At 44.3% G+C, this 24,448-nt stretch overlaps 1 protein-coding gene across 2 annotated transcripts in view; it reads left to right on the forward strand.

The window, feature by feature from the left end:
• Irag1 (inositol 1,4,5-triphosphate receptor associated 1) overlaps positions 1–24,448 on the forward strand; it is a 101,405-nt gene that overhangs the window by 8,498 nt on the left and 68,459 nt on the right. The window contains exon 2 of one of the 2 annotated variants that reach the window (XM_090348151.1): positions 22,305–22,453. In XM_090348151.1, coding sequence (XP_090204277.1) covers positions 22,305–22,453 — 149 coding nt within the window. Of the gene's footprint in view, positions 1–22,241; positions 22,454–24,448 lie in introns of those variants that run through there. The other variant, XM_090348153.1, reaches the window with a different exon arrangement.

Below are 24,448 nucleotides of genomic sequence, written 5' to 3' on the forward strand. Positions count from 1 at the left end.
CCCCAAATCCCAGCAGAACATCCTGCATGGAAGAAACATCCAGCATTAGATGGCTTCAGAAGGGCCTGAACTTCCAGATGGCACCCTTGTCTTCCCCTACCCTGCCAATTTGTCAATAATAGCAACCACAAACAGGAAACATTTCCTGCACCTTCTTGGAGACTTAAATAGCATGTTTGCCTCTTAAAGGCTCTGAAATGTTCTGCAGTATAGAAACCTGCCTCACATTATCTCCAACTGTAGAGACACATAATCTTACTTCTCAGAGCTCTTCATGGCATTACTAGAACATGCCTTAGGAAAAGCTAGCTAGGAATATTTGTGCTTAAGCAGATACGGGCTGGGTTTCACAGCCTCTTTCAGAACCACCAAGGAAGGATCTAAATAGGCCAGGTCAAACCAGAAGGCTTCATTCTAGAAGAGAGACCATGGGCTTGAGTTGGAAAAGCATGGAAATCAATGGTTACCTCACAACTCTGCTACTTTGGGAAAGTCATAGCACTTCATTAAGCCTCAGTTGTCTTTTTTTTTTTTTTTTTTATTGCCAGTCGTGGGCTTGAGCTCAGGGCCTGAGCACTGTCCTTGGACTTTCTCAAGGTTATAGCTCTACCACTTGAGCCTCAGCACCATTTCTGGCTTTTTTCTATGTATGTGCTACCGAGGAATCGAACCCGGGTCTTCGTACATGCTAGGCAAGCACTCTACCACTAGGCCAAACTCCCGGCCTGCCTAAGTTGTCTTATCTGCAAGACAGAATCTGTGTCACAGGAAGTGAGCGGCTGGAGGGAGTCAGCATAGCCCACGTCTCAGGACCACAGGATGTCTTTGGTACTAACAGGATGTTGTTATTATTATTGCTGGCTGATATAGTTGCGCGTTTTCTTCTTTACCATCTCCTGATTCCATGTAGATCCAGGATTCTAGGACTGGAAGCTTCTAGCAAGCAGGGTGGAGACAAGGCCACAATGTCAGGCTGGAAGTCATGTGCCTCTTTCTGCTCCAAATAGGTCAGGGGCTCGCCCATTCAAAGGCTGGCTTGCAATTAAGAACAGAAAGGAACTCTATTTATATGAACTAAAAGACAAGGAGAAATTCAAAGAGCTGAGACTGAGTTTGTGGTCCTCCTTCAGATTTACCTTCATATCCACATGACAAGTGACTATTAACTCAGAATTTGAGAAAGAGATAGAAGACTCAGAAGTATAGGTTAGTCTTCTTGAGATGAGCTAGAATCTACCCCAGAAAAAAAAAATAAAAGATTGATTATAAATGAAGAGCTGGCTAGTAGAGTACAAGTAGAAGTCTGTGACAGTACTGACCCTGCAAAAGGCATATTTAAAAAAGAGTAGATCTGAGAATAAAATCCACAAGATGATTATTTAAAAAAAAAAAAAGAACCCTTAAACAGAGAGGTGATTCATGAGAGGGTGCCTTCGTGGTTTGGAAAGGGTACTGGGATGCCAGTCCTTCTTGGCTGGATATCTGATGGCTGTGTGACTGTCCTAAGTCACTTTATCCCACTGGATCTCAGTGTCTGCATGTGAAAAACAGAACAGCATCTGTCTGGCAATATTTGCCTCTGAAGGAGTAAATCTAATGCTGAATGTGAAATATTGCAGGCAGTGGAGGCTCTAAGCAGAAGGAGATTAGTGTGCAAAACTAGAAACAGCCTTCTAGGGTGGCCATCAAGATAAAATAGCTCCCTCTTACCAGGCGCCTGTGGCTCATACCTACAATCTTCCCTGTTCAGGAAGCTGAGACCTGAGGATTTGGGGTTGATTCCAGCCCAGACAGAAAAGTCCATGAGAATCAATAAACTCAAAAAAAAGCCACAGTGGAACTGTGACTCAAGTGGTAGAATACTAGCCCTGAGCAAATGAGGTTCGGGGATAGCACGTGGTCCCTAAGTCCAAGCTCCAGGACTGGCACACACACAAAACGATGCCTCTCAAAAGCCCTCCATGCTCCCTAGGACGAGAGGGATTCTTTTTTTCTGTAACACTCCTGCCTGTGAGGATTCCCAGACCCTTGGCAGGGACATGGTCATTCAAAAGCATTTCACTGCAAAAACAACTTACTGAACACCTCAACCTGTCCGCTTTGGCAAGTGTTGCTGAAGAGCATGAAGGACATTGGTTCAGGGACAAGGGAAGAAAGGACAATGTTTTGTCCACGCACAAGACATACCAAGCACTGAAGTATGCTTAGAAGGACTAGTCTTCAGGATAATAGCATTTCCAGGGATCCCAGAATAATTTTCAGAGTGAAAAACCAGGCTGCCCTCTGCTTCAATTTTCAGCTTTGGGAATTAAATCACAACTTGGTGAGGGATCCATCTAGGCCACTTCTCCAAGGGGCCGTCCATGTTCATCCTTTTAAGTCCTATGCTGGGTTAAAGGCCTTCAACTTGGTAACAGCAAGCCGCAGGCATGAATCTTGAGAATTTCCAATTTGGGAAGCAGCATGCATGACACAGGGTAGAGAGAGTCTAAGCAGGCCAGGAACAGGAGCAGGAGCAGGAAGGTTAATAGTGGCCAAAATTGAAATGGGGGCTGACACAAGGCATGCTGGGTAAACAGAGACATTTTAGAAATGTCTACCTTCCCAGGGGACTGGACTAGCTCAGGATGGATGGCAGTCTTAGATGTTCTGACTACTATTTTAGGAGTCTGAATCACATTAATTCATTACTTCTTCATATGGTGGGCAGCCAAGGAGATGTTTAGAAGCCCAAGGGCTGCTTCTGGGCTCAGAATCTCCACGTGAGTAACTGCACTCTTCCTGCCCAGGGTTGCTATGCATTTCCTGTTTGTGTGCGATCCCCAGTTTACAGAGACCCCAGTGTGAACTTTTCCAAAGACAACCTTTCATGAACCAATAGAGAGGAATGAACTTCAGATCCTAGGATGTGACTCACAGATTTCAGGAATATTACGAAGTTTGGACTCTGGTTAAATCTAGAGTTAGAAGATAGAGTAAGAGATATCCACAGTCTTCCCCAGTTTTCTCTCTTCCTGAACTTGGCAGAGATTAGAGTTACATTTCCTGTGGAGCTGAAATTCCCTTTCACATGCTAATCAGTAGCAAAGGAGCTACAAGACAGGGTACATGGGGTACCCTTACTGGTGCACATCTGGAGGAGCAAAAGGGGAGTGAACCAGAATGTGTTCTGGAAAGTTTCCAGCTGAAAGCCCAGAGGAGCTTGCATGGATGTAGTGTCTCATGGACCTCTTGATTCCCACAGTCAGGCCTTACTGCTGAGGAGGAAACAGGCTGGAAATCATTCCTCTCCTTATTTCACAGACTTCAGGGTAAGGCCTACAAGATAAAGTTTCTGCTTTTGCTCATGTGGACAAAAACACAGCAACTACTCGGGTGCTTTTACTAGCACAATTTTAAATGTCTCAGGTGAGAAATGGTACATCTGCTAGGTGCCAGTGGATAATACCAGTAATCCCAGCTGATCAGGAGGCTGAGATTTGAAGATCATAGCTCAAAGCCTGCCCAGGCAGAAATATCTGTGAGACTCTAATCTCCAGTGAACCACCAGAAAAACAGAAGTGGCACTGTGGCTCAAAGTGGCAGAGCACTGATCTAGCAAAAGCACTGGGCTGAGTTCATACCCCATAAAAAAAAGATTACATCTACTCTGTGACCTGCGACCTTTGCTGTGTGTGTGTATGTGTGTGTGTGTGTGTGTGTGTGTGTGTGTGTGTGTGTGTGTGTGTGTGTGTGTGTGTGTGGTATGCCCATGCTCACACACATGTATGGACACAGAATAAAACTGTGTACATCTGGTATAGAATCCACCAGATTTTAGTACATTCAAAGTTACACCAACATCGCTGCTATCTGATTCTAGAATTAATGCATGGCAGCTCATATTGTCCATGCTTGTCCTTGTCTGTTTCCTTCTCTGTCTCTTGGCTCTGAGCTGAGTATTTCCATCTGCCAAGTTCATGATGATATGCAGAGCTCACATTTGAGGGTGCCTGCTGAATATTTTCTTGAAGGAAGAATGGAGGCATGGTACATGCCTGCACTACTGTCAGCTTGTCTTTCTTTTTCTTTGAGTCTCATTTCCTTGTGTCCATGTGTCTGTCTCTCAGAGCCCAGGGTTTGTTTTTTTGTTTGTTTGTTTGTGTTTTGTTTTTTTTTTTGTCGCTTCTTCTCTTATTATTTCTTCTTCTTTTTGTCCTGTCCTCAATCACTTCTCTAATACCCCATCCTAGACACGAATTCTATCTCTTTTTCTCATCCATTTTTCTTACACTATATATACTCAGGGATTTAGGAGTAAATTCATCTAGCTTAATTACTATCTTTGTATTTGAGAAAATTTGTGCCTGCTGAGCTCACAACGTGGTGAGGACTAAAACTAGCATGCTTTCTCTGTGTCCTTCTCTTTAATATTAATTAACACAAATCACCCATCACTATACAACTCAACCACTTTTAAGTGTAGAATCCATTTATGTTTAGTACATTCAGAGAATTATGTAGCTATCACCACTATCTATTTCTAGAACATTCCATCACTCTAAAAGAATTGTCATGCCCATTAACAGCCACTCCTTGTTCTACCCTAAGAACCAGCCAATTCACTTTCTGCCTGTAGCCTTCTATATAGTCTTCTACTCTGGACGTGCCACAAAACATGTCATCTCTCTCTCTCTCTCCTTCTTCTTTCTTTCACCAGTCGCGGGGCTTGAATTCATGGCCTGGACACTGTCCTTGAGCACTCTACCACTTGAATCACAGTGCCACTTCTGGCTTTTTCTGTTTATGTGATACCGAGGAAATGAACTCAGGGCTTCATGCATACTAGGTAAGCACTCTACCACTAAGCCACATTCCCAGCCCCAGTGTGTGGTATTTCTGTGCCTGACTTCTTTCACTTTGCTTAATGTCTTGGAGATTCAATCTTTCATTCATTTCACATGATAACATGCATTAGGCTTCACTTATGTTTCTATGAGTAGAACTAGCAGATCAATATAGCAATTCTGTTTAGCCATTTTTTTCTATTTATTCTTTCATTCTTCTCATTCATTTAATTCATTCTTTCTTCCTTTTCATCTTTGTGCTGATCCTGGGGCTTGAACTCAGGGCCTCTTGCTGTTTTCCCTTTATGATTTTCATATACAAGATCATCTCATCTGTCAAAATGTTTTTACCTCTTCAAAGACAGAATCCTTGAAGCCAAATCCCAAGCATTTCCATTTTATTGCAAAGATCCTAAAAAGAATGCTGGAGTTGATCTGGAAATTAAAGCACTAAAGCAATTATTGATCTCAAATTTTATTGATCTCAGTCTCAAAGATTAGGTGTTTGAAACCAACTGTAATTTAAATCTGATAGGACTGAGAAAGTCTATCTATGGTATTCATTTGTTAGGTCTTTCATAGAAAATACAATAGATTAAGTGGCTTAAGCAACAGAAATGCATTTTCTAATAGTTCTGGAGAAGGCCAAGATCAAAATGTCAACATGTTTGATTTCCCGCTTTCTTCTTCTTCCTCTAAAACTGGAGATCAAACTGAGAGCCTTATGCTTTACCACTTGAGTCACGCTTCCCAGTCCTTTTTTTTTTTTTTAAAGGTGGTTTCCCGGATAAGGTTATATACTCTCCTCCTTTCCCCCCAGCTGTCTTTGGCCCTCAACCATCCTATGTCAGCTTCCTAACTAGCAGAAATTTCAGGTGTGTACCACTACACCAGGCACTGGGTTTTATTTCTTCTGTGGCTGCCCCCTCAGCTTGAAGATGTCTTCTTGCCACGTTCTCACACGGTCTTTCCTTTGTGTGCATGCATCCTCAGTGTCTCTTGTCCAGATTTTCTTTGCTTATTAAGGACAGCGGTGAGATTGGATCAGGGCCCACCCTAATAGCCTCTTCTTAATCACCTCTTTAAAGGCCCTATCTCCAAACACAGTCATATTCTGAAGTAGTAAGGGTTAGGGTTTCAGTGTAAGAATTTGGGGGGAGAGAATTCAGCCCTCATAGTATTCCTTTAAGAAATCCAAATTCTGGTTAATTGTAGAATTTGGGAAGTAAAATGTCACCTCGACCACCAAATGACAGGAATCTGCAGCCAGGATTAGATGGCACTGTTTTCATCTCTGAGCTAACATGTCCGGGGCACAGTTTTGGTTTTCAATTTTTCTGAAACTTAAAGCCACATCAAGAGGGTCAGATAGGCTCACAACTTCTGGAACCTGTGTTGAAACTGCCTTTTTTCAAAACCCAACTCAAGCCCTCTTCTTTGTCTCTGCCTCTCTGTTTCTGTCTCTTCTTCTCTTTCTCTCTTTTTCTTTGTCTTTCTACAATCCAACTATAGCCTTCTGCAACCAGATGAGAAATAGAGCTACCTACAAGCCAGGAAGAAAGACTTCACTAGAAACTAAACTGGCTAGAACTTTAAGCCTGGATTTTTCAGCTTCCAGAACCATGAGGGAATAAATGCCTATTATTAAGCCAATAAACAAACAAACACCAAAGCAAAAGCCATCCCAAATGCACACTTACGTAAAAAGTCTTTCTATGAAATCTCTGAATGTAAAATCTCACTCTAAATTTTCTACCTGTATAGCTAAGGGATCAGTTGGAAATTCAAGACATATCTGGCCCTTGCACTGCAATTCCTACATTGGGCCAAGGCAAGATGTTGTTGGCCTCAATAGGAGCTGGGATTTGCGATTTCCCTCTAGATCTTGGTACTGGGAGTCATCTCACTTCAGCATGGAGTTATGGAATTTGCTCTTTCTTTCCTCACTTTCCAGTGGTATTTTTAACTTTTCTTGGCCTCTGAGTGGTTCTTAGACATCTACCACTAGCCCTTTTAGGAAGCAGGCAGTCATAAATCACTGATAATGAAAGCAAGTCAAGCTACAGTACAACTGATTTACCCTCAAGATAACCAGTGACCTGCAGGCTCAGGATTTTTGCAGCCCCTGGGGATGTCTACAAAAAGGTGGAGGGGAAGGAGACATTTTGGCTGAAGTAGAGGGTGAATTGCCTGTTTGTCTCCTCATCTTGCCTCAGTGCTTCCATTTCAGTACCAGTTTTTCACATGGGTGACTTTCTTATCTTCACAGGATATGCTTCAGGGTTAAAATGTCTTTCTGAAGCCTCAAGAAAGCCAGGCACTGATGACACATGTCTGTAATCTTAGCAATGTAGGAGACTGAGATCTGGAGAATTTATTTTTTGAAGTCAGCTGGGCAGAAGTGTCCATGAGACTCCATTTCCAATTAGTCAGTAAAAACTTGCCTAGAGGCTTGGCTCAAGTGGTAGAGTACCCACAAGCAAGCAAGTTAGACAACGGCATGGCCCTCATTCTAAACATTTGGATGACAATTAAAAAGGAAGAAGAAGAAGGGAATTCCATACTTTCTGGGGAGGGCTACAGTGAGTGACCTCAAGAACAGACACATGGGAGAAGCAAAAATCGGTACCAGTCTGTCAGTTGTCAGACTGCTGCCTGGTCTCACCAGCAACTGGAAAGGCCAGTCCTCTGGCTAGCTCACCAAGAAACCCAAAGCCTGAAATTCATTGTACAGAAGCTGAAAGCCATGCCCAGAGAGGGGCATAACAGGCCAAGGTCACAGAATGCTTTCACAAGCAACTGACATTCCTGTTCTCTAATTCTCTCTAGTCCACACAAAGCACTTACTTTGCTCAGGAAATAGGAATTTCTTGGTAGGTGAAACTAAACAAAATGTAAATATGCAGAGAAAAAAAAATGGATGCACAAAATGGATCACTGTAAAGACTCTAGGAGTCCTTGGACTGTTCAGAGCACCCTTGAATGAAAATGGAAATCCATTAACTCTGTGTGTGTGTGTGTGTGTGTGTGTGTGTGTGTGTGTGTGTGTGTGTGCGACCCACCGGTGCTTGGTGAAAATCCCCTGGCTATCAGGAAACACCATCCAACTGCAAGAGCCAGGATGCTGGGATTGCATGGTGGGAGACAGTGAGACTTGTTTACTAAGGCCAGTACCTACTTTTCCATGGGCGTATGTGGGAGAGACAGGAACAGAGCCACTGGAAACACCTCAGATCCAGCAAAGCCTCTTTTCTTTTTTTTTAAATATATTTTTATTGTAGTTAATAGAAGGGTTACATTATATTCGCCAGATAGAAGGTGCATTACTTCACAAACATTGATACCCTTTCTCATGTTTTTGTCCCCGTTTACCTTCCCTCACCCCTCCTCTCATCTTGTTTTCCCCCCTTCCCTATCCTATTTCAAATAAACAAATGAACATATATACTATATATCAGATAACAAGGTAAGACACTGTGACAATATGAGATGACCAAGGGACAACAAAAGAGATGAAAAATAACATAGTCAACGCCTCTTTTCAATCCTCCTTCCTCCCTAATTTCCCCACCCCTGGTTCTTCAGAAGAGATGTCAATCTTTCCTTCTAGTGATGTGTGCCTCCAAGGATTCTTCACTTCAGGCTTCACTCTAACTATACACCAGTGGTTATGGATACAAAGATGAGGAACACTGGGTGTTGAAGGATGTGGAGAAGTATGCCACAGAGACTTTTCAAGTCATAGTCAGCCAGAAAGGGGACACCAATTTAAAAAATAATTGCAACCATGTTATGACAGGGTTGGCCAACTTTCCCGAAACAAAATAAAAACAAACAAATCGATAAATATCTTGTTGTTTGGTGGATTTGACAATGTATGCCTCAATGACACTCAAGTGTCATTGTTGTGTGAAAAATACACAAATGAATGATTTTGGTTATATTCTATTAGTACTTTATTTGAAATTAGTCTATAGGTCATATTGGGCCAGCAGGCCATACTTTTAAAACTCTGTTAGATGAATTCACATTGCATAGGAATAATAATAATAATAATAATAATAATAATAATAGCTACCATTTTGATGGTTGCCTTGTACTTTATTTTGTATTTTATTTACTTTAAAAAAAATCACAGTTTGTGAAAAAGTGGCAAATAGAAGGTTAAAATCTGTTTCTAGCTAAGCAATTCAAAACACCAGAAAGCAGCCGGGCATGGTGGCTCACACCTGTAATCCTAGCTGCTCAGGAGGCTGAGATCTGAGGATAGAGGCTCAAAGACAGTCCGGGCAATACAAAGTGGTGAGACTCTTATCTCCAATTAATCACTAGAAAATGGAAAGTGGGGCTGTGGCTCAAGGGTAGGGTGGTAGCCTTGAGCTGAGGAGCTCAGGGACAGTGCCCAGGCCAGAGTTCAAACCCCATGACCCCCAATAAATAAATAAAAATAAATAAAAAACAAACAAAATACCAGAAAGCTATGGGGACAGAACAGGTTAGTCCCCAAAAGAAACATGAAGCAGCTCCTATAAGATAGGAGTTTTCTGTGACAAATTGTGTTTGACAATACGTGGAAGCGTCTAGAAACTGGGGCACTGGGTGATGCAGGGTATATTGGTGCTAGTGGTTAGACTAAGTGAGGCTGGCAGACTCAGAGGAGGAATTCTCACATGCATGAAGTCCGGACCTCATTAGTTCATCAGGTGTTCACCACTCAGGCTATTGGGACATATTGCATTATCAGCTCTGAGGACTGTTGCCATGCAGATGTCCCAGCCCATTCTCATGCTGAGATTCAGTAGACTGAGGAGGGCCAAGGAACCTGAATTTTACCAAATACTTCAAGTGAGTCTAGGGACGGGAAGACACTGTGAGTACAATTACATTTCAGAAAGGCTATATAGAACACTGATCACTTCACAAAGAGAACCAGCATTTCCAGGACTATTTTTTTGATTAGCTCATGGATCTAAAGGGCTCTCAGAAGTGCTCAGAAAAAGGGGCCACAGAATAGCTAGATTTGATTCATGAAGCAACCCAATAACCTCTATCCAGCACCAGTGATTTCTTAGGGCCTCATGGCTGAGACTAGCGTGGAAAGGAGTCTGTTCCCCTGCCTGCCCGCACCAGTTCTCAGGAATCTTCCATCCAGCCCTGATTGCAACCCTTCTTCAGAGCTCTCAGAACTGAGTTTCAGAGGTAAAGAAAAGCTTCCAGAGAGTGACTCAGCCTACCTTGGCATAAATGCTACGCTGTTTACTAAACAGTTAACTTCAGTGGAACTCTTGCATGCGTAACTAACTGCAGTGTACAGACAGAAAAAACGTGAACTCGAGTGTTCAAAACAATACCCCTCTGTGATGAATTGATGAAAGACTTCGCCATGCAAACCCCCTTGGTCCTGAGACAATATTTCTTAGGTGGCAGTTATTGTGAACACTGTTGATGTTACCGGTGTTTGGTTCCATATTGCCCCAAATACCAACCATGGGATACTGAACAGAACCTGGGTACGAAGTCAGATGACCTGAGCTCAAACTGTTTATCTATAGTATATATCTAGTAACTGCAACGTCTGAAGCTCATCATTTCACCTTTCTGAGCTTCCCCTTCCTTGCCTATAAAATGGGCATGCAGAGCATATAGGGACTGAATAAGACAAAGGATGGAGAGTCAGGGAGAGCTCTTGGTCTGATAAGCGTCAGTTCTGTCTTGCTGTTGTCTGGAAATCGCTGCCATGCTTCCTCCTCCTCTGTAGAAGCTCAGCTCCCTCAGAGGGAAATTCCCTGTGGTTCCTTCCTGTTTCGTGTCATGGAGCAGCCACAGTTGCACGAACCCATCTAAGTATTAAGTCCCTGATACATAAGCAACTCACAGCCCCAGAGGTGTCTGTTGGAAGGATTTATCCCAAACTTCACTCTCTATCACGCTGGCCTCACCCACTTCTGCCATTTTTGCCAATCCTATGCTGGAATTGTGTCTAAAAGCTCAGATCCTGACTTTGTGTACATACAGCTACTGTCCCACAGTTCACGGGGTAAAGTAAAGATCCTGGCTAAGATCCACAGTCGTACCCACTCCACCATTGTTCTTGGCAGACAAGCGTCTTTTCCACTCGCAGCTGTGGAGTCCCCATCTTAAACTCTAGGGCACTGAATCCAGGGCTGGTAGCATGTTCTTAAAGTCTGTTGCCACCTCTGGCATATCTCAGAGTCTGTTCTTCTTGGGAGGGTTGGGAATCAGAGCTCTTCTCACGTTGGTCATCATCAAAAAAGCAACAATGTTTGAAAATTACTCAAGGGTTGAATTTTACCCAACAAACATGTCCTGACTGATTGTCTACTGGATTTGAGTTGGTGCCATTTTTAGAGATATGGCCATGGAACAGGAAGCATCCCTTGGCATGGATCAAGGCTTGGCCTCCCATGAAGGCAAATGGGCATTCTGGGCATCTTCTGTAGGCCCAGTCATCAAGAAGGGACCCACAGGGTGACAAACCACCCTAAGTACAGGACTTGTGCACAGGACTAGGAAAAGCCAAGCTCTGCTTAGCTTTCTGCTTTCCCAGCAAGATCTTGTGGCTGATTCTGTTTATAAGACTCCATTTAAATTAGATAAATTAGCAAGTAAGGCCCAGAGGAAGAATATTTTTTAGATATAAATCAGAGGTGGTAACTGGTGGCTGCAGAATGAATTCCCCAGAGGAGTGTGTGTGTGTGTGTGTGTGTGTGTGTGTGTGTGTGTGTCTGCATTTTTGTTATAGTTTTAACATTTCTAAATTGGGTGGTTTTATTTTTAACTTAAGCTTTTGGCTTTTCTTGGAAATTGGGAAAGCTAGCCAACAAAAGGTATTTCTTCATGACTTTAAAACTGATTAGTGCTGTTCCAGTTAAACCACATCGGCACTCTCTGGTCTTCTGTGGTTCCCATTGCTTCATAGGGGCTCTGCCATTCATCTCACCTGCCTGGCCCCCAAAAGCCCATGTTACCTCTACCTGAACTCTATTTCCCAGAAGTTTTTGTTTTGTTTTATTTTATTTGTTTATTTTTGGGGAGTCATGGGGCTTAAGCTCTGGGCCTGCGCCTTGTCCTTGAGCTCTTCAGCTCAAGGCTACCGTCCTATCCCTGGGCCTGGATGCTGTCCCTGAGCTCTTCAATTCAAGGCTACTCCCCTACTCTTGAGCCACAGCCCCCACTTACTGTTTGCTAGAGATTAATTGGAGATAAGAGTCTCATGCCTTTGTATTGCCCTGGCTGGCTTTGAACCACGATCCTCAGATCTCAGCCCCCTAAGTAGTTAGGATTACAGACGTGAGCCACTGCACCCGGCTAAACCTTCTTAAATGTTTACTGGAGATGTAGTGCCATTCAATCATTTGTTCATTCATTCATTCAACAAGCCACTCTAGTGAGTGGCTGTTCTGCATTTGACCTGTACCAAGTGGAAGTCTTTAAACTATGAATCTTCATAAAATTAGTTATGAACATATGAATAAAGTGCTGTCTTTGGGCTCAAGGTGTTAAGCTGTAGCTGAGCTGAGGCCTGTTCCAGGTGCTGTGGAAAAGAGAGCAGTCATTTCCCCACTGAGAGGTCTACATCCAAATCCTGGAACTTGTGAATGTGACACTGCAGACAGCTTATGAGTTCATGCAGGTGTCATTGAACTGAGCATGCTTAGACAGGGAGACTAGCCTAAGTCATCTGAATCATTATCCACTGTAATCTCTGGAGTCTATATATGAAGAGATAGGTCAAAGGCCAAGAGAAGCAAGTAGGAGGTGGAAGGAGAGGTCAAAGGAAAGAGAAGACATCAGCTTTCTACTGGCTAGGAAGTAGGGTATATGCCAGCTTCTAGCCTCTGCAGAAAGAGGAGATGGATTTTCCCCTTGAGTCTCCAGGAGGAACACAGCCCTGCTGACACTTGGATTTGAGTCCACTGGGACTAAATTTTGACTTCCAACTTCCAAAATCGTAAAAATAACAATTCCTGTTGTTAGAAGACTGCAAGTTTGTGGTAATTGGTTATAGCAGCAGTGGGAAAAATACAGGAAGGGAACAGCCTTTCCTGGGGTGAAGAGGAGGCATGGATTTATGAAGGAGAAGCTGTAGGAAGTGGATTTTGAAGGATGGATAGGAGTTTATGAAGTATGAAAAGGGGCTGTGCAGTAGGTGGTTTGACATTAGACAATTTCCACTCTACAGAAATCAGTCATGTCAAGAGTATAGCATGGGAAAATCTAGTAAAGTGAATAATTAGAAAGATGGTTAGATGAGTATATTTATTTATTTGTTTTTATAGTACTGTAGATTGAATCCAGGCTTTTCATTTGCTAGGGAAGTACTTTACCACTTGAGCTAGGTCCCAGGCCTTTTGTTTTGTTTTGTTTTTAATATAATTTATTTAGTGTAAACTTACATAACTTGATTTTTAATAATGTTTATGTGTCACAGTTTAAAAAATTCTGGAAAATTTTACCTTCCACCCTTGTGAACTGTACAAGCAACTTCTGGACATCCCTGCAGAAGCTCCTTCAAAGCACAAGGCATAGAGATGGAGGAGTTCAGGCTCAGTGAGGCCTGGCCTGGCTAGGCTCAGTGATCCCAGGGTCATCTACTTAGGGAGGGCAGAGAAAAGCCCAGGACCTAGGAGGGCTTCTGATCTTCCATTTATTTCTAATGAGCCCTCGGAGGCCCTGATCTTTTGGGGGTCTCAGACCTACCAATGCCATGTGGTCCTGGATCCTAGAAATAATATGACTCCTGTCATCCCACAGTGAATGATTCAGGAAAGAGGCCACTGGACAGCCTGGAACAAAGAGAACTGGACAAGATTTATTTCTGCTTGGAGCTAAATAGGAGGCTCAGATAGTTGTCCGCTGTCCCGGTGTCTTTGAACTGCTTCTGATTGAGCAATTGTACATATTTCCAAGAAGGAAAAAAATGTTTGCAAGTGAATTTTTTTTTAAAGAATTGCTGAAGCAGAACAAGCTGGAAAGGAAACCTAGGGAGGTGTTTTGGCCTATTTCCTGGCAGGGAGGGGTAAAGGAGGTCTCTGTGTGTATATGTGTGCTGGTCCTGAGGCTTGAATGCTGGGCCTGAGCATTGTCCCTGAGCTTTTTTTTTTTTTTTTTTGCTCAAGGCTAGTTAGTGCTCTACCACTTGAACCACAGCTCCACTTGTGGGTGTTTTTTTGTGTGTGTGTGATTTGTTACAGGTAAGAATCTCACAGACATTCCCCTGTGGGCTGGCTTTGGATCCTCTGATCTCAGCTTCTAGGTAGCTAGAATTATATGAACCACCAGTGCTTGGCAAAGGAAGCCATTTTCTTTTTCTTTCTCTTTTTCTTCCTCTCTCTTTCATCCTTTCTTCCTTCCCTCCTTTCCTCCTTCCTTCCTTCCTTCCTTCCTTCCTTCCTTCCTTCCTTCCTTCCTTCCTTCCTTCCCTCCTTCCTTCTTTTGCCAGTCCTGGGGCTTGAACTCAGGGCCTGAGCATTGCCCTTGGTCTTTTTCCTTAAGGCTAGCACTCTACTACTTGAGCCACAGCACTACTTCTGGCTTTTCTATGTATGTGGTACCAAGGAATCAAACCCAGGTCTTCATGCATGCTGGGCAAGCACTCTACCACTAGGCCAAACTCCCAGCTCCAGGGAGGCCATTTTCTAAGGGGTATAAGACCTGGATTTCAGATATTTCAGAATGTCTTCCACCTTCCTTTTGCTCCAGAGTAGCATTTGTTCCAAGGGACCTTCTGAATACCAGGAGGAAGATGTCCTGTGCACCATATATCTGTGCCGGCAACACATCCTTTAGTGTTGAGCTAGTAGTATGTGACCACTGAGTCATTCTCTGTGAGTTGCAGCCCCTGGGTCTGTTAGCTCTGCTGTGGCTGCACAGAAATGATTGTGCTGATTCTACCTAGAGGATGCTGTCCAGAGCTGATCTATCTAGATGAATCAAATAACCACTTCTCTTTTGGGGGTTCTTCTCCATAAGATTCTGCCTGGGGAATGAGGCCCAAGACCTCTCTACTGTCACACTTGGGGGTTCTACTTACCTTTGAGAATCAGGGCACAGGCCTCTTGCAGGAACTCTTCTGTGTTTCCACAACCACGGAATCTCCACCTCTCTGTTTCCCTCACCCCAAGATCCTGTTACAGTTTCTAGGAGGAGAGAGTTACCTTACTTGGATTGTTTTCTTTAAACTGCTTTTCCTCTGAGTCCTTTCTCTATCTGTTTGAGACCTACAAGGCTAGACTGGGCTCTGTTTCTCTGCCTCCAGCTACTATAACACCCCCACTTGCCTAAAGAATGGGCCTTGGGGGGAAGGATGACCAGAGGAAATGAGCGTCTCTTAGTGGCTATTACACCTATGTTGTTGTGTTTCCTTTCTGCTCCAGGTGCAGGTGTCAGTGCTCTCCCCAGGAGCAGCCCAGACTCTCCTCTTGAGGTGGCTTAGTCCTGAGTAGAGCAGGGCCCAGCTCACTCCCAGGATGCCTGGCTCATGAAACTTATAGTGATTGCAGAAGGGGAAATTGTAGCTGGGAGAAAACTAGGCATTGGGAAGGCTTTCCATGACCACAGGGTGGTGCTGAGGTGAAGTCCTGGGAAGGCCTTCCACTTGGTCATCCTGCCCTCTCCACTGGTCTAGCAGGCCTTCTCTCCACATATGTCTTATTTTCCCATCTATGCTCCCCAATTCTTTCCTGTAATACAAAATTGCTTTCAGAGAGAATCTGCACCCCTCCACCAACAGCTCCAGATGTAGCTGCTTGTTAAAGAGAGCTCAAGAACTTGTGGGCCTGCCTTCTTCTTGCAGCACCCCATTCCATTGTGCACCTGTTACTTGCAGATGGAAGCCTGTATCCTTTTAGACGGACCATCACCATGGAGGTGACCATAAGAGCTGAGGCTGTGAAACCACATCAATGTAGGGTGACCGCAGCACAGACCTGGGACTGACAGCACAGACACAGGACTGGACACAGCACTGACCCAGGACTAACCGTAGCACAGTGGCTGCAAGAATGGGCTGGGTAACATTGGTGCTGTCATCCCTGTGCCTCTTCTCTCAGCCAAAACATGCTTGCACAGTGATTCTTGGCCCACCCCTTACAGTCACTGGCCTCCCCCAATATGGCAAATATCAGCATTTTTTGAGATCATCTCCAGGCTTCCACTCTAATTGTGCCTGATGGTGATCTATCTGTTTGTACTGAGTTCTGGCCTTGCTTGGATTTTGATGCTGCCAGGGGCTGGGAGAGCTCAAGTGTCTATTCAGAGCCTGGGAGGGCTAGAAAGTGTGTGCTGGCTGCCAATGCTTGCATGTGCTCCCAATTCAACCAATAACTGAACAATAGCCAGAGCCACGAGCTCTTTTTTTACAAGTGAGGAAACTGAGGCCAAAGGAGTCTAAGCAAGCAAGGAAGAGGCTGAGGGAAGAGTAGTAAGTCCATCTTTGGAGCACGCAAGTCTTCTTGCTTTGTTCGGAGTTAGGGAATGTGAGAATGGTGGTGTTCTCAGGCACTAGGCCTACTTCTGGGGTACAGATCCACAGAGATACTGCCAAGACCCTAGGCTCGTCTCCAGGGTGGCCCAGGGTGGGCAGGGGCTCTCCCTGTACCCCTGGATTTGCAAAGGATCTGACAAAGGATCTGCAGTGCCCCCTTCACCCCCAAAGAGTCCCCTTGCCTCAGCTCATCACCCCAGGAGAGGCTTGAGCTGGTATTAATAGCTCTCGCATTCTTTGAGTGCTAAATGAAAGCAAATATCCCAAGCTAGAAGAACAAAACTCTCCTTTCTGAGAAAGAAGACTGAGTCACTTCACAGAGGTCAATGGTAGAGCTTAACCCTTTGATTCCCAGAAGGGCCTCCTGGCTGCTCCCCTAACTCCCGGACACTTACATAGAGATTGGGAGAGCCATACTGCATGAAGCCTGGGATCCTGGGATCCCATGGCTGCCATGTGGGCTTGGATCTTCTCTGAACAGGCTACAAGGTCTAGGAGAGACCTCTGCCAGCCAAGAATGCCAGCCACAGGCCGCAGGCTTAGCCCAGCAGGGAGCTGGTGAGCCAGGCAGACATGCAAGGATATGTGGTACTGTCTGTCATTCGTGGGCAATGTCTTTTGTTTCCTGAGCTGTAAAATGGGTCTAATCATGCTACCGGTACTTGTGTCTCTACCACCCAGAGTGGCTAGCATCTCTGCAAAGATCATTCATTTCTTTACCCTGACTCCTGCTGACAGCACCTCTGCCTGGTTTGTTGGGGTATAGCAAGCTCTCAACTGGGGCTGCGCTCCCTTTTCTCTACCCCATGCTGCTACAACTGTCCCAGGGCAGGTATGAGCAGATGTCCCCTGTGGCATGTTTGTGCCACCCTGTCAGGACAGCCTTCTTCTGTCCTCTTACCCAGACTCTGAAGACTAAAGGGTCCTACAGCAGCTCTCTTCCAGGGCACAAGTTGTGTGGTTGATAATCAAGTGTGGGACTGCCTGGGGTACATGGTTAAATGGCAAACCAGTAGATATGTGAATGGGAGAGTCAGAAAGTGAGGGAGTGAACTGAATGGATGGACTGATAGTGAATGGAAAGATGAATGAATGCACTTACCACTTACTGGGAGGTGGGGCGTCTCCCAACCTCAGACTGTGTGGGTCCATTCTTGTGCCCTCAGAAGTCCTCTGGCCCTACAATCAAAGTGTTGCCTTTGCTTCCTCTTCCTACCCCTGGAAGTTCACACTCTGGTTCTCCCAGGGGACAGAGGACTTACATAAAGCTCTTCAGCTACACCCCAGGAGAATTCCTGATAGAGGAGATAGAGGGTAAGAGGGGAAAGATGATGGGCTTTGCTCTCTAGGGTCTAATCCTTGACTCGACTTAGCTGTGTGATTTTCTGGGAGGTGCTGAAGTCTCTCGAGCCTTAGTTCTTTATAAAGTGGGAGCTATCTCACGGGGGTCAAGTAAGACAGCTCTTGAGGATACCTAGCATAGTGTTTGACACTTAGTAGGCAGCCTGATGTTTTCTTTAAAAAATGTTTATTAAGCGCCTTCTTAGCGCAGCAGTCAGCGCGTCAGTCTCATAATAAAAATGTTTATTATAAATGTGATGTACAGAGGGGTTACAGTTACATAAGTCAAGAGTACATTTCTTTGGGGGCAATGGCACCCCTTCCCTTGCTCTCTCCTCTCCTCGGGACAAGTTGTGAAGTTCATTTTCAACTTAGCCTCCAGAGAGTATGGTTGCTGTCGGTGCTTTCTTTCACAAGTAGGAGGTAGATCAAACATTCGAGGATGGTTTAGGGACTTGTAATCACTTCAGTTACACAAATGACTGGATGGTTATGCCACCAAAGCCTCTTGGCTAATTTGTACTGTCTACAAAGATAACTGGATCTATCAAGTCCATTCCCTCGGTACCTCACTTTCCCTTCCTGCAAAGTGGGCCAGCTCCGGCTGGAGATAGAATGAACAGAGTTGTAAATGCTGATTGGCCCTTGAGGCCTGACTTGTCTAAGGTGGGATAAAAAAGGAACTTTGTGGTTATCAAACATTACTTAATGTTTTCTCCTTTTATGGGTCTGTGCTTTAGATCACTACTTCCTGGAGGTTGTTTTCCAAACTTTGGTGTGATAGATGTGAGGTCCATGTGCCCACCAACTCCCGAGCTCCCGCAGAACCCAGATGTCACCCTGGGGGCGGGACTGAGCTTCTACCTTGCTATTTTAAGCAGGGAGTTTATAATAATGGATGGGAGAGAAAGCAAACAGAACAGGAGCAGCGTGGGAATGGCCTGGCAGGCAGGGTTTCTAGGACTCCTTCTCTCCCAGGAGTGTGGGTTCCATCTTGCTATGGTGGGACCTCAGCCAGCATCCACTCTGTCTCCATCCTGCTGCAGTAGACATCTATCTTTGCAGTTGACTGATCTAGTTCATTACTGTTTTGTTTCTGATCAGAGACTAGCTAACATCTTTCTGAAAGAGAGGGAGGAGGGAAAGAGAAATGGAGTGTTAGAAAATCGGGTATTTCTGATGGGGCTTTGGAATACTATTGGCTCAGGAACCTGGAATGGAAGCATCAGGTCATGGCTGGTTGTGTCTAGGAAGAGCTCAAGATTCAGGAATTCCCAGGGTTAGCAAAGGTCCCTGCAGTCATTAGAACCCTCTGACCCTTGACCCAGCCTTTCAGGAACTCTCCCAGGAACAGGGAGCTCAGTACCTAATGATAGTCCTGTTTCATCTTCAGTCACGTCCGCCCTTTAGAAGGGTTCCTTTGCTTTCCTCAGGCCTGACCTTTTGGTCATTGGCTAGGTACCTGTCTTTGGGAGACAACAGAAACCTGAAAATCGTTTAGATCTCTGAAAATGAGTTGCATTTCTCTCTGAAGTATCTTTTGCCCTTTCTTAAGAAAAAACTTTATTGTAATGGTGATGAACAGGAGGTTACAGTTACATAAGTAAGGTAGTGAGTACATTTCTTTTTTTGTTTCATCAATAAATCAATTTATTTAAAAGAATATGTTATAATTAATTACAATAAGTGACATTACCAAACAATTTCCAGTGGTTAGCTCTAGAACAAGGAATGGGCCTGTGTATGAGCCAAGCCCCACTTCAATTTTCTAGAGGTTAATTGGAGATAAGAGACTCAGGTCCTTTTGTGTCCAGGCTGGCTTTGAACCTTGATCCTAGATCTCAGTCTCCTAAGTAGCTAGGATTACAGGCGTGAGCCACTGCACCTAGCTTTCTATTCACATTTCTTAAATCACAAATAAGAAAATACAATGAAAGTTTCTCTCAAATAAATTAAAAGTGTGCATGGCCCAGCTCACTGGCTCAGTTATGGCTGAGGAGGGAGCTGCTATCCTGCTATGAAAGAACTTTGGCAGGATGTGCTCAGAGGTTTGGCTTAGATGGAACCAGAAGATGGGGGCTAAAGAAACACACCCACTACCTGTATTTTCCCTTCCTTCCTCCCCTCCTCCAGAAGGAAGCTAAGAGTACTTTTTTTTTTTTTTTTTTTTTTTTTGCCAGTCCTGGGCTTAAGCTCAGGGCCTGAGCACTGTCCTTGGACTTTCTCAAGGCTAGAGCTCTACCACTTGAGCCTCAGAACCACTTCCGGCTCTTTTTCTATGTATGTAGTACTGAGGAATTGAACCTGGGTCTTCGTGTATGCTAGGCAAGCACTCTACCACTAGGCCAAACTCCTGGCTGAGTACATTTCTTTTTAAACATACATTCTTTTTTTTTTCCCCCCTCTGGGACTAGGTGCTGTCCTGGAGCTCTTTAGCTCAAGGCTATCGCTCTACCACTTGAGCCACAGTTCCATTTCTGTTTTGTGTGTGTGTGTGTGTGTGTGTGTGTGTGTGTGTGTGTGTGTGTGTGTGTGTGTGTTTAATTGGAGATAAGAGTTTCAGACTTTGATGCCTGAACTGTCTTTGAACCGCAATTCTCAGATCTCAGCCTCATGCATAGCTAGGATTACGGGCATGAGCCACAGGCGCTGAACTAAACATACCTTCTCATCTCCAACTATCGTGCTTCCACTTTTCTGAACATGTCTCAGTTTGTCTGAGCCCTTCTTAGCTTATGAAATCCTTAACATACAGGAAAAGTAGAATGGATATCTCTCATGTTAAGACAAACCCAGACTAAGACATACATCCCACTTAATTGAAGAGGTTTCCTAAGAAATGTAGCCAACTAGGTAGAATTGGGGTTTCTAAATCCTTTTTTGCTACCATGGCTTCTGTTACCAGATACTTGATCCAGTGCCTCTGACCTTGTCACGGCAGAAGTCAAAGTAAAGATGATAGAAAATAACTCTAGAGCTCGCCTTACTGTGAACCTGGACTCAGTTTACAGTAGCCCCACCCCATCGCTGTCATCCCCAAGAGACAGGTTGAATCTGTGCAACATGGCTTCTTTTCTTTCTGTCTCATCTCCTGCTCAGTCTCCAGCTGTTCTGTTTGGATAAATTCAGTTCACCTTTCAGTGTTAGGGTCCAGATCAATTGCCATTACTGGTCGTCACCTCTGTTTCTGTAGTTACAGGGCCTTTTCTGAGATCTCATAATTTCTCACTTTCAAATTGTCTACCCACGATGCTACTTTCTAGTAGTCTCCCACTACTGGTCTCCTTGAAGAACAGGAGCATGTCCTCAAACTTGTGTCAGTAACCACTAGCAGAGTAGCCTGCGCTTGTGAAACAGGGGTTCATTCCATGAGGCTGAGAGGGGGTAGGAGGGAGGGTTATGTGGGATGAGATTTCTCAGAGACCAGCAGAGGTCGCTCTAACTGTTTCAGACAAACAACAAATAACAAATTCCAGGACTCAAGGTTTCTAGTTCTTTTTTCTTTTCTTTTCTTTTCTTTTCTTTTTTTTTTTTGCCAGGCCAGGGGCTTGAACTCTAGGCCTGGGCACTGTCCTTGTGACACTTTTTGCTCAAGGCTAGCGCTCTGCCACTTGAGGCACAAGGCTACCTCTGGCTTTTTCTGTATATGTGGTACCGAGGAATTGAACCCAGGGCTTTGTGTGTGCTAGGCAAGCACTGTACCACTAGGCCACACTCCCGGCCCTCAAGGTCTCTAGTTCTTGACACACAAATCACATACCATTTTCTATATGAATAGCCACGATGAACTAGTCACCCTACCTGCTTTTAGGAGTCAGGTCCAGAAATGCATGTATTGTCAGAGGTAGGATCTCTCAGCTGTGGCTGATGCCAGATTTGGGTTTGCCCTGCAGCACTCTGTCATTTGGGCCTTTCCAAATCCTTTCTGTGGATAGGAAAAACAGTTAAAGTCACAGGAAGTGGTGGAGCTTTCTTCCAACACTCACCAGCACCTGGCTTAGGCCCCAGGACACAGTAAGGATGAAGTAAATGACACTGTTATCTCTCTGGGGAGGGAGTCAGGACATGCAGCTAAGAAAGGCTGTGTAATGCAGTGTAAAGAGCCTTGGCCTCAGATTGAAAAGATCTAGATGCAAACACCTGGTTCCCTAAGTGATGTAGGATGAATGGCTTCCACTCTCAGAAGCAGCTCCCTCATCTGTAGGGTAAGATTCCTAACACCTGCATAAGAGAACATCATGAGGATTCAATTAGATGAGTTAGTAACGCTTCTAGTGGCTGGCACTCAATAGAAACTCAAGAAATGGTACAGAAATATCAGTCTAATCCCTGTGGAATATTGTCCATTAGTTATGGCTTTGAGGAGTTTGAGGCACTTTTTCTCCCTTCTAGAATAGCTGTGTTTACTGTAAGGACCAAATTAGATGCAAAAGGTCACCTCTGATTTTGTAAACAGAGCCAAAGAGCAGGAGGAAATGTGATTCTGAATGCCCGCTTCTAGCCTAGCTTGACCTCCAGCATTGATGCAAATTCAAGCAAGCTCTCGCTGTGGCTCTTGGCTCCTGGAAATGGAACCCTGCTTGGGACAGCGATGGGAAGGAATTTGACTTGTCCTTTTGGCGTCTCTCCAGCCTGCGGAGCCCAGGCCTCTTGGAGCATCTTTGGGGCTGACGCAGCAGAGGTTCCAGGCCACTCCAGCCAGGAGGCTGCAATGCCCCACATTCCAGAGGACGAGGAGCCCCCCGGAGAGCCACAGGCAGCCCAGAACCCCACCAGCCAAGTAAGTGCCTCTTCTTATCCATGGCTAGCTTGGCTGGGGGCCAAAACATTGCCCTGGTCTGAGGCCACAGATGTCCAGCTGGCCAGAGGGCTGTTGCAGCCATTGTGGCCTGCATTACGTGCTTGGAGAAGGGTTGCTCGGAGTCTAAGGATTCATGATTGACCCCAGTTTGCAGTGGCTGAGATCCTGCTCCTCTAGCCTGTGTCTACTGAGGTTTGAGGCCCTGTAGGGTCCCACTTGCACTGGAGAAAGGCATGGAAGAGAGCGCAGTCGAGACAGGGGTGGTGGACACAGGCACAAGTCTCCAAGTGGATCCCCTTCAAAAGAAGACCAGAATTTTAACATAAACAACAAAAAAGTTCCGTGAAAACAGAAAGAGATGACAAAAACAGGTTAAAAGGGTATGACTGAGATTTTTTTTGTGCAGATGAAATATGAAAATAGCTATCCGTAGCTTATAAAGTACAAGGTTAATTTTTAAATTGAACCAAGAGTTAATCAAGTTGGTGCTGATTTTTTAAACCACCGACATGATAGCACTTTCTTCACATTTTATCTCATAGCACTTTCATTAAGAGACTGTACAATATGTAAGGGCTCCATTTGCTATTTCCAAAGATGTCTTTAAATCTTTTCATACTCAAATCATTTGCTCTTTTGAGTTTATTTTGCGGATTTTGTTTCTTTTCTTTTCTTTCTTTTTTTTTTTTTTTTTTTTTTTTGCCAGTCCTGGGCTTGGGCTCAGGGCCTGAGCACTGTCCTTGGACTTTCTCAAGGCTAGAGCTCTACCACTTGAGCCTCAGCACCACTTCTGGCTTTTTTCTATATATGTGGTACCAGGGAATCAACCCGGGTCTTCGTGCATGCTAGGCAAGCACTTTAACCACTAGGCCAAACTCCCAGCCCAGGATTTTGTTTCTTTAAGTAGTTGCTCAAAGATGTTTCAGTTCCTCACTTCATGAGTATAATGCATCTTGATCAATGTCACTCTTTCATCATTCTCTTACATCTCTCCCAACCCTACCCATCCCAATTTAGTTTATTATTATTATTATTATTATTATTATTATTATTATTATTATTATTTTGCCAGTCCTGGGCTTGAGCTCAGGGCCTAATCACTGTCCTTGGACTTTCTCAAGGCTAGAGCTTTACCACATGAACCATAGCACCACTTCTGGCTTTTTTCTATGTATGTGGTACCAAGGAATTGAACCCAGGTCTTCATGCATGCTAGGCAAGCACTCTCCCACTAGGCCAAATTCCCAGCCACCATCCCAATTTTTCTAGCTCCATTTTTACATATACACATTGACTATTATGATTGTATTCAAATAATTCCCTTCTGAAAAATCTATCTTACCATCATCCCTTTTGGATTTTCTTTTCACTTGGATCAATCCAGCTCCACTGTATCCAGAACTTGCATATGAAGTTTTCCTTGACTTCATGAACTTTGTAGTTGATTTGCATAGTTGATTTGCATTGAATTTGTATCAGCTTCTTCTATCTGTCATCCACACTGACTGAAACCACACGGGACAGAGATAGATATTTACTAAGTGAGGGCAGAATGTATGAGTGAGCATTATTTTCCCAAATGGGCAGATTCCTAGTGAATATTTTCATGTGATGATGACATTTGTTTTCTTACACATTATGACTGTGGGAACTTTGATAGCAACTACTTACAAAAGATCAGACCCCTGAAATTGTGTCCCAAGTTCATGAGATGCTGCAGAACTTGGCAACCTTGGGGATGGAGGGATATCTTTTCCTTGAATTTCTACATGAGGGTAGCACAGGACATAAGCTCTTGGAAAATTGAAGGTCAACATTAGGATTATTAAAAATTGAATATTCTATACCTACCCTGGGGTATCTTGGACCACAATGGGGTACTTGCTGTTTGTCAGCAACCATCAAGGCTACCATATCCTGGAGGCTTGGGGATTACTGAAGGAGTGACAATGTAGAACAAAACACCCACAGTTA

Source organism: Megascapheus bottae, chromosome 16 (genome assembly GCF_031878675.1).
Source record: "Megascapheus bottae isolate mThoBot1 chromosome 16, mThoBot2.hap1, whole genome shotgun sequence".
NCBI classification, from domain to species: domain Eukaryota; kingdom Metazoa; phylum Chordata; class Mammalia; order Rodentia; family Geomyidae; genus Megascapheus; species Megascapheus bottae.